This window comes from Meles meles, chromosome 7, assembly GCF_922984935.1.
Source record: "Meles meles chromosome 7, mMelMel3.1 paternal haplotype, whole genome shotgun sequence".
Lineage (NCBI taxonomy): Eukaryota > Metazoa > Chordata > Mammalia > Carnivora > Mustelidae > Meles > Meles meles.
Genome location: NC_060072.1, coordinates 14126297 through 14137512, shown reverse-complemented (window position 1 = coordinate 14137512; position 11216 = coordinate 14126297). Strand labels below are relative to the sequence as shown.

Sequence of the window (11216 nt, the reverse complement as noted above, 5' to 3'; positions counted from 1 at the left end):
TTCCCACAGGACACCACAAGTCCTCCTTAGAGCCCAGGGAGTGAGCCCTTAGCTCACTCCTCCATCCAAAGGGATGGAAAACATGGACATCTGTGTTCATTCCGTATCATGAAGTTAATCAGAGTAAAAAAGGGCACTCACCATTGGCTTATGGTTGGGAAAGAATGTTTGTTCCACAAGTGGGAACTTCTCAGGACCCAAGGAATGGAAGATCTTAATGAGTTGAGAGAACTAAGAGAGAAGAAAAAAGAGCATTGGTCAATCATTGTTATACAGTATGGTGGAACCTCCCACTTGATCCCAAGCCTCAAGTAACTGACTGTTCTGAGCTGAGCTGCAGTAGCTAGTCCCTGTTTACAGGATAAAAACCAGATTCTTTGGCCAGAAGTTCATCCTTTCAATCATCCGGTTGCATCAACCCTTCATTTCTTCCAGGCCACTGAGTTTAGCTCAATTACATTTAATGAGCATTTGCTACACACTCAACATTTCACACAAGCACAACCTGCTGACATTCATGCCACATGCCCCCCTGCAAAGCCTTTTTTTCTAGAGAGGCAGGACTACATAACAGTTTATGGTGTAGACTATGGATTCAAATTCTCCACCACTTACTAAATGTGTAGCCTAGAAAGCAAATCCATTCGTAAATGGAAAAAATAGGAGATCCAGTAATACACAATGTATGAAAAGCTGCCCTTGGTCTCTAGGAGCACTCAAATGTTAGATTCCAGCTAACACACTGAACAAGGTAGATTTGAACTACACAGGAACACTTACATGTGGATTCTTTTCAGTAAATATAGTTCAGTGCTATAAATGTATTTTCTTTTCCTTATGATTTTCTTAACAACATTTTCCCCTAGATTACTTTACTGTAAGAAAACAACATATAATACATATACTATATGAAATTGTGTTAATTATTTATGTTATTAGTAGAGCTTCCAGTCAACAATAGGCTATCAGTAGTTAGGTCCTGGGGGAGTCAATTGTTATACACAGATTTTCAACTGCACAGGGTGTTGGTACCCCAACTCGTGCACTATTCAAGGGTCAACTCTATTTTTTCTGCTTTTACAACCATACTCATTTCCAACTGCTTGAGCTGCATCCCTTCCACACCTGGCTCCTCTTGCTTCAGCACAGCCTCATTTTGCCATAGAGATAGCTACCATCTCTAGAGCTGGAAGGTAAGCTCCTGGAAGGCAGATTTTGGACTTACATTTTCCTCAATTATGCCACACCACTCAGCACCCATGGGAGCCCACTTTGTGCTCAGTACTGTGCTTTAATATTGGCATAAGAAGATTAGCATAGGAGACCAGGCCTTGAGGGAAGATTGTGGGCAGGTGGCTGAGATAATAATGTCTTGCTGGAAGAAAGCAAGAGGATTGAGGGGCCTGGAAGAAGGACAGAGTAGGGGTCAGGATGATTCCCTAGAGCCAATGACACAAGAGAAGATGGAAGGGTACTCTAGGTGTGCAGTGAGAGTAGTGCCCTGGAGACATTCAGTAGCCATCATAGCTTTGATCTTGGGTATAGGGGACAGTGAGAGAGGATGACAGAGGGTGATCCATGACAGACCATTGGGAGCCTTAAAGGCTAGAACAAGGAGCTCGGAATTTACCCAGAAAGCAAAAGGGAAATCTTAGTGGTCATAAGTGGAAAGGGCATGGTAAATTCTGATCAGGAAGAAGGAGTAAGCTACAATTTGTGGTCCAATGGCTAGAAGAGGTGCTAAGTCTTAAACCAGACTGACTTGGGAGTAGCTCAACACTAATGGCCCAGAGAGAATGTGTAACTTAAGAACTTTTTGCATCACACTAGAACTGGCCTGCAAACTCTTGGGGTAGAGTCTGTAAGTATGATGCTACATTGAGTCCACCTAGAGGGTTTGAGGGACCTCAGAAATATGGGAAATGGGGGCACGTGGGTGGCTCAGTGGGTTAAGACTTTGCCTTCGGCTCAGGTCATGATCCCAGGGTCCTCTCTGCTCCACGGAGAGCCTGCTTCCTCCTCTCTCTCTGCCTGCCTCTCTGCCTACTTGTGATCTGTCAAATAAATAAATAAAATCTTTAAAAAAAAAAGAAATATGGGAAATGATGGGGGATCCCTCAGTTTAGAGAGAAGGATACTGAAGTTCAGAGAGAGAGAAAGTCTATGATCAAGCACATGAGTTTTAGAGATGCCCACCTCCAGTTTCCTCATCTGTACAATGGAGATATTAGAAATATGTACTTATCAGTTTCTGAAGATCAAATACAGTACGTACATTAAGGGCTCAGCACAGGACACAGGGCTGATGAATGGTAGCTGCTGCCATCATGATATCCATGTGGAAAAACAAGGGGGTGTGGGCTAATACTATCTAAGACCCTTCTAGACAGTGGCATCAAATCTGGGATGCTATAAACCAAAAAGCTCAGGGTAGAATGAGGAGACCAGAACCATGAAAATAGTGGTTAAAAATTCTCCACATCTACTAAATTATCTATATATTCATTCAATAAATACTGAGTGCCAACTCTGCAGAGATCTTGATGGCACCCAATATTTATTGAATGATATAATAACTGTTCCCATGTATTGAGTGCATGCTTTGTGTTAGCCAAACGTATTCACTCATAACCCTACCAGAATGACTTTATTATTATCATCATTTACAAATATGGAAAATAATCTCAGAAAGGTTAAGCAAATTGCTCAAGATGACACAGCTCATAAACTGAGGCTCCTGGAACTAGCCAATCTGGCTCCATAACCCATGTTCTCAACCACTGTCCTACCACCAAGAGATCAAGCAGAGGGAAACAACAGATTAGAGCTGTCTTTAGACAGCTAGAGCTCCACAGAGCACACTGTACATATCTCCAGCCTCCACCTTCCCTATCTCCCTTCCCTGCTTTATTTTCTCTCTTGGCACTTATATGACACATTACATATTTGGCAATTTATTAATATACTTACTGTATGTGCCTCTGATCTCTAGAATATAAGATGCATAGGTCAGGGACTTTGGTCTGATCTACTCACTGCCATGTTCCTAGGACTACGAACAGTGCCTGGAACATAGCAGGTGTTGATAAATATTTGTTGAATGAATGAATTACTTCTAGTAGGGAAGACAGACAATACACAAAAGAATGGATAAATATATCCTTCTAGATGGAGATAAGTATTGGGGGGGAAATTAAGCAGGATAAGGGAATTGAGAGTATTGGGGGGAATAGAGGGGTGGTATCCTAGGCAAAGCCTCTCTTACATGTGACATTTGAATGGAGACTCAAATAAATAAAGGGATGAATGAAATTTATGAATACAAGGGAGAGAAAATTAAGTCTTGGGGTTTGGGGAGATACGGCTTCAGGTTCGGGTTTCATCCCTCATAGTCTACATGACCCTGGGTGAGTTCCTTAGCTGCTCTGAAGCTGAGCTTCTTTTTCTGTCAAATGGAGTAATGATATCCACTTCACATGATAGTAATAGTTTGAGCACCAGGCAGCACGATTATCTGGTACATAGTAAGTGCTCAATAAATAGTGCCCACTGTTAACAAAAATGATATAATTTAATATTAGTAAGAATAATATCCCTCTTACCACTAATGTTATTATAATATAATACTATATCATACTATGTTCATACTATTTTGTTATATACTTGTTAGGTAATAATTACCAGCAGGGACCTGGGGTCCAATCTGCTTATTCAGTTGCTTAAAAAAGACCCATTGTTGAGGCCTCCATGCTGGAAGATGGGCCCATTTCAGGGCTGGGAGACCACCCACTGCCAACCCCCTACTCCACTGTAGGTCAGCCTGGAACATCACTTACCACCCAGGGCTTGCTGCAGAAGTTGTAGACGGAGTAGAGAGAGTTGACAGCAGGCAACCCTCCATACTGGAGGCCAATGACCAGACTTCGGTAGTCTTCACCCAGGGCCATGCTGTAGGCATGCTGACGGACCAGGATGAAGTCTGGTTTGAAGGATCTGCAAAGAGAAGGGCCCGCAGCAGTGTTACTACATGAAGAATTGCTGAAACACCAGGGCATCGGATCACAGCCTACAAGGGATAACACTGACCTGGCATGGGTGCTGCCAGCCCAGGAACCTCAGTTCAGAATGTGGATTGGGTGGGGGAGTGTGGATGGGGACAGTCAGATGCAAACACACAGCAGCTACAAAATGAAAGGGCTGAAAAGAACTCATATTTTATTCATTTTCTTTTTTAGGTAGTTTTTTAGATTTTCTATATTGAACAAATATTCATTTATTATTAGAGGAAAATGTGAATGCACCTCCATTTTATTAGGCAGCACCTATTACCTTACTGAACTCTCCTAACTGCCCAAGGACATGGGCAATGCTGCCAGAAACTCCATTTTACAGAGGAGCACTGATAAAGGAAATTTTCAACTTTCAACGTTTGTGGGCCCTGCTCCTCAGCTCCCAGGGAAGCTATACTCCAACATTTACCAAGGTCAAAATGACTCGGCAAAACCTCAGAGCATAGGCTCTATGTCTGCCCCCAGCGCACATGGTGTACATCTGCTTTGTTAAAGAAAATAACCAAAAAGGAACATTCTGAACACAAAGATAAGAAAAAGTAAGAAACTTCCCTGGTTCCAGTAAGACTCAAGTCACACAGCCTTGCAAATATTAGAAACTTAAGATAATTGCAGCAATGGCTACGGTCACCAAACTGTGGAAAGAACCAAGATGCCCTTCAACGGATGAATGGATAAGGAAGATGTGGTCCATATACACAATGGAGTATTATGCCTCCATCAGAAAGGATGAATACCCAACTTTTGTAGCAACATGGACGGGACTGGAAGAGATTATGCTGAGCGAAATAAGTCAAGCAGAGAGAGTCAAGGATCATATGGTCTCACTTATTTGTGGAGCATAACAAATAACATGGAGGACATGGGGAGATGGAGAGGAGAGGGAGTTGAGGGAAACTGGAAGGGGAGATGAACCATGAGAGACTATGGACTCTGAAAAACAACCAGAGGGTTTTGAAGGGGCGGAGGGGTGGGAGGTTGAGGAACCAGGTGGTGGGTAATAGGGAGGGCACGTACTGCATGGAGCACTGGGTGTGGTGCCAAAACAATGAACACTGTTATGCTGAAAATAAACAAATTAAAAAAAAAAGAAAGAAACTTAAGATAAGGTCTGCAACTTTCTGAAATGTTGTCTAATAATTTGCAACTTTTTATGCAAAACATATATAAACCTACATCAAATGTTTCCTTACCAGAACACTCTCTTCTTTGTGAAGATTGTGTATCCTCTTGGGCTTGAATAACTCTTTTTTTTATTTCAAAATTTGTTCTTTTTTTTTTTTTAAGATTTTATTTATTTATTTGACAGAGAGAGATCACAAGTAGACAGAGAGGCAGGCAGAGAGAGAGAGAGAGAGGGAAGCAGGCTCGCCGCCGAGCAGAGAGCCCGACGCGGGACTCGATCCCAGGACCCCGAGATCATGACCCGAGCCGAAGGCAGCGGCCCAACCCACCGAGCCACCCAGGCGCCCCATTTTATGTCAACAGCATCCAGAGGCTCACAAAGATTAAGTCACTTCCTCAAAAAGACATGCTGCAGGTACACGGCAGGTTCAGATACGTGTAGCTTCATAGCCCTAATTCTCAACTACCATGCATTATGGTATGTATATATACTTACATATATATATATACATAATATGTATACATTCATATATAATCTGTATATTTCAAACATGTCTTGTCTCTTTCAAGTAGCAGCCTCTGGAAAGCAGCAAGAATATTAATGTGAAGGCCAAGAACATGGCAGTCTCTTTGCTGGGCCCCTTTGGAGACCTGAGACTGATTAGTATTCACAACCAGACATGGGTAAGGTTGGGACTATGCCCCCACTTTGTAGATGGGAACACACAGCCCAGAGAAGTTACAAACTTCCCCAAGTCACAAAGTTGGGAAGCAGGGGAGCCATGTGTGAACTCAGGTGATCACTCCAAGTCCATATAGTCTTCCCTCCACCACATGGCTCCAGGTGAATTCACAAACTGTTTTACATGCACTGCCAAGGATCCATCTATTTCTAGATTCCTCACTTCTAGGTCACACAAGAAAATCAGCTTCACAGTGCGTAGGTAGTTTACCCTTAAAATGGTATGATATACTTGGCTCATCCCGAGTTAGATACTTAGCTTCAAATAAACTATTTTTCTTTAAAATAATTCAAATTTAAGTTAAAATAACTATCAGGGGGCGCCTGGGTGGCTCGGTGGTTTAAGCCTCTGCCTTCGGCTCAGGTCATGATCTCAGGGTCCTGGGATCGAACCCTGCATCGGGCTCTCTGCTCAGTGGGGAGCCTGTTTCTCTCTCTCTCTCTGCCTACTTGTGACCTCTCTCTGTCAAATAAATAAATAAAATTAAAAAAAAACCCTGTCAAACAGAAAGGACTTGCCCCATTGGAGACAGAAGGAAAGAATGAGCTGCAGGTGCAGACACTTCTCAAATTGGTATGAGCTTGGGTCTCCTTGTACACTTCAGGGTCTGGTGCCAGGGGAGCAGTGGTGAAATAAGTACATGTTGAAGGAATGAATGATGTACATGAACATCATCCTCTTGTCCCTAAAGGAAATGGTAAATTTCTCCCCCATGGAGCTGTAACTAATTCCAGGGAACCAGGTGGATGGTAACATGTTGGGTATGGCTGACATTGTGGTCATGGAGATGGTCAATCATGTCACTCTGTAGTTAGGGTCAGAGTTGGGTTAGAAGCTTGGAATTATTATGTCTATATCCTTATTGCATTCTTAGAGCTGAACCAGTCCAACTAATATATTTTACAGACAGGGAGACTGAAGCCCATAGCAAGGCAGTGATGTGTCCCAGGCAAAACCATGCCAGAGCACGTCACACCCAGGTCTCTCCTCTGGCTTTTCTGCTCTTTGTGTTCCAATTTGCTGGCTCTTACAGCAATAGAGAAGGAAGGAAGGAAGGGGCAAGTGGTGTGTTTCTAATAGGGAACTGATGACGATAGCACTCACAAAATATAACTATTTTCTGCTTTTACCTGATTTTAAAAGCAATATATGTTCGCCGTGTAAAAGGAAAAAAAGCTTCAAAAACACAAAAAAAGTAAACAAAATTACCTGTAATTCTCAACCAGAGAAAATCCCTAATAACCTTTTATGTCTCCTTATATGTTCACGACAATCTAATTATCTATTTTTAATATATATAATGTATATTCATACTCATAATTGATTTCATGCTATTTTCCAAATATTTTAGTGTGAGCATTTCTCTACAAAATATCTTCAAATCTTCAAAATATCTTCAAAAATATTGTTTCTTATAGCCACCCAACAGTCTACTGAATGGATATACCACAATGAAGTCAACCTGTCATCCACTATTATCAAGTAGGCTATTTCCAACACTTCACATATGTACATGTTTGTACACAAATCAATGAGTTCCTTTTTAACTATTTCCTTAAGATAGATTTTTAAGAAGTGAGATTACGGCTTAAGGGGTATGATTTTTTTTTTTAATACCCAAACGTGCCCCCCTTTCTAAAGACCTAAGCCGCCAGTTGCACATGACAGTGTCCACATCACTATGGCTTCCCCAGCATAGCAGACATTTTTTTAATTTGATAAGTAACTTCCCCCAAGATACCCACTGCTATTTTAGTTTACATTTCTGTGACTTTAGTGAGCTTGAGTACTTTCGTTAATGATGTGCATTTTCTTTTCTGTAAAAGTCTGCTCACAGAGCTCTGTGTATAGGGTGCTGACCTTTATCATACTGTCCTGTGTGGCAATATTTTTACTAGTTGTTTGTTTCCCTTTTTTTTAATGGCTAGCATCATCAAAAAACCATATAAACACATTTTCCATTCGCTCCTAGTCAAATCTATCAGTCTTTCCTTTTTGATTTCTCTCTCTGCTTTGATGATCAGAGGGTCCTCCAGGGCCCTGGTTCTCACAATGAGACACCCCTTACTCCCAGCAGTGTGGCTTTCCCCACAGATAACAGCGGTGGCAAACCTGGTGTCTCACTGGGTGTAACTCCATTCTGCCCCAGGAGGAAATAATTAAAGTTTTCACGCTGGCTGGCCTGCCAGGTTTTCAGTGTTTGTGGAGAACTCATAAGAAAGACACAGCCTGGGGGGGAAATCTTTCTAGAGAAAGAGGGAGCCCTTCCAAGATACCGTCCAAGAGAAGTATCTGAGGGCCTGTGCTGGGATGGCCCCATTCCAGTCCCAGATATTATGATGTGCTTTCTCTTTAGGACTTCAAGAACTCATCTCTAAATTGGAATCTTTCTAATTCTTTAAAAGTAGTAGTCACCCCCTCTTTGTCTTTAAGGATTCGGAAATCTACCTCAAGATGCTATATTCAAAGTGCTCTTTCAAAATTCTACAGCCCTTCCCTGCTTAAAAACCCCTTCTAGGCTTCCTCTTTCTGACAGCATATCCTAGGCTCCTTACCATGGCAACAAGACCCCTGCCCACCTCTCTATCCTCACTTTTTACCTTTCTCCCTCCCTCACCTCCACTGAGCCACACTGACACCTTCTCTTCCTCTAACTCTCTCCTGACGCTCTTCCCCAAATGGTGCCCAGGGGCCTCATCCTTATCACTTACTCATTAGCTTGGGTTCATTTTCACAAAGATACTGATCTTGGTCTCTCTATTGAAATTTGTCCTACTTTTCCCCCATATTGTCCTACTTTCCTTTCTTCACAGTACTTGTGGCAATTTTATTTCTCCGGTTTATCCACTTAGTTTTTTATTATCTGTCTCTTCCCCTCTAAAGATGACAGCCCAATGAGAACAGAAGATCTGCCTGTCTTAAACAAAATAGAGCATACCAATGTTGTTAAATGGATGACCAAGTTAATGAATGCATGTGTAAATGAGGAAATAAATGAATGAGCAAGAAGTGAAATGACCACTGGAAAAATGAAGGACCTCTTTACCTGTACTCCTAGAGAAGAGAACTGGTGCTGATAGAGTTGCCAGGATGTATCATGTGGCCTCTAACAGCTAGGGGCTACCTTACAAGGGAAGATTCTCTGTATTCCTAGAGATATAGTAACATTATCAAGAAAGTTTTAACCAAGATGGAGCCCATGACCTCTTCAGATTCTCAAGTATTAATATGTGAAAAATAAACACTTTCTGTAAGTGATAAACCTGGGCAAACCAGGCACATATTACAGTTCAAATGCTGCCACTCACTGCTGCATAGAATGCACAGGGTCCTTCCTAACAGCTGTGATAGGAGGGATTTGCAAGGAATGCAAAAAAATTAGTAACTTGAACCAGGCGACCTGTGGCATGAAGTCCCTCCCTCCATATCCAGCACCCCAGCTTCTCTATTCAGTTGGGGAATGGCCAAGTCCTAATATTATCCCAACATCCAAGGACGTGGCCACCAGCAATTCTTAGGCCCTGGCAGTGGACCAAGCACCCTGGTAGAGGCCAGAGACTCTGAGATGACAGGGACATGACCCCTGTTTTTAGGACACTCACAATCCAAGAGGAGCTGGGTGCAGTTCCAAAGGACTAGGACTTACAAAGTGCCGCAGTAAGTAAGTGAAATAATAGAAGCATGTAGAAGATTCGAAGATTTAGTGGACCAAAGATGTATTCATCTCTGTCTGGGGGCGAGTGGGGGTCAGCGTATGCTGGAAGGCTTGGGTCTTAAAGAAAGAGTGGGGGGTTGTCATTTGGGCAAGGTTTTGGAGGTGTTCCAGGTGGAGGGAATGGCCCCTGTCTCCATCTTTTTCTTCTGAGTTATATGACCTTTTAAGTTCCCTTTGTTGTCTACACTAGTGAATTGGGTCAGTTGCTTGCCATTACTTTCGCTCTGACTGATAATAGGAAGAAGTGGCAAAGTTTGCAACTGGTTACAGGAGTATAAGGCTACTGGAGTATAAGGTCTGAAGTGGTGGCAAGAGATGAGGCTGGGTAAGAAATCCCAACAGCTCTCATGAGTTTCTTCCTGCGTCCTTGTCTCCACAGTCCCACTGGATCCAAGCCCTGTGTCTTTCATGCCTGGGCAAGAAGGCTGCCTTCAATATCACACATCCTGGCTGGAGCCTATACCTGGGTTTTCTTGTACTTTCAGCTTTAAACTTAATATGAGCTACGTTATTTGCATTCCTGATTCCAGATATGAGTCATTGTCAGCATTGAAGAGGAAATCAAGGACAACATATAATTAAATGGTAGAGATGGGATAGGTGATGCAGTGCCAGAGATCACGGGGTGCATCAGGGAGTGTCAAGAGACAGGCAGCCGAGGGCTGAGTGACTTTAACCATCAGAGAAGTGTAATGAGTCCCTCAAATATGCAGAAGCCTGTGGTAGCAAGAACAGATCTTGACTGGGCTTCACCTGGGACACATAAGCAGAAGCCTCATTATTCTCAGCCACTTGACTGCAATTTTGTAATGGTCCCTTGTTCCCCAAGAGTCAGAATGACAATGGGTGAGGATGCTGCTGTTTTTGATCACATGTTGACCCATCACACCAGATCTATCCCCAGCCGTGCCTGGGAAGGTTCCAGGCTTTCTGACATTGGTGTCTACCAGCAGAGAGGCTTCTGGTTTCTTCTGAAGCATCTCCACACTTCTTGATCCGTCTCCATCCCCCTCCATGTCTGAAAATTCAACCCTGGGTACAGAATCCAGAGAAAGGAGACCAAGAGAACTGAGCACGGATGTCCTGAGAAGAAGGGAGGAGATCAAAACACTGCAACGGCCCCCATGCTCCTGAAGGCTTATAGATGACTGTCCTGCGACAAGGATAAAACAGAGGAGATTGTGTACACTTTGCAGACGGAGGGCCATATGGAAGGGCTTTGGGAATTAGGGATGCTTCCCACCAGCCTGAGGACTGCAAAAAATTAGTCCAGGCTGGAAAGAAATTAGGTGGCAGCCAACCAAGAGTCTGGCAAGGAGCGGACAACAGGATGCTGCAGTGAGGCCTGTGGGGCCTGCACGGCGGCTGCCAGCTGCACGGCATGATGACGGTGGGGAAGGGGCCCCATGGGGTGTATGGATGGCTGGGCTCTCTGAAGAATCCCGGGGCCCCCATCAGGAGGTTAATAAAACACAGACGTGACTTGCTGGAGGAAGGAGGCTTCCTCATCTCTCTTCTCAAGTCTCAAGAATCTTCCATCTCTCTGTCCTGGTCTCTTCCTTC

At 43.2% G+C, this 11216-nt stretch overlaps 1 protein-coding gene across 2 annotated transcripts in view; it reads right to left on the bottom strand.

Annotated features, from left to right (window-relative positions):
- Positions 1 to 11216, bottom strand: part of SYN3 (synapsin III) — a 462269-nt gene that overhangs the window by 304044 nt on the left and 147009 nt on the right. For both annotated transcript variants that reach the window (XM_046011478.1, XM_046011477.1), the window contains exons 5-6: positions 3837 to 3993; positions 142 to 231 (exon numbers count right to left, since the gene is read on the bottom strand). In XM_046011478.1, coding sequence (XP_045867434.1) covers positions 142 to 231; positions 3837 to 3993 — 247 coding nt within the window. The remainder of the gene's footprint in view (positions 1 to 141; positions 232 to 3836; positions 3994 to 11216) is intronic.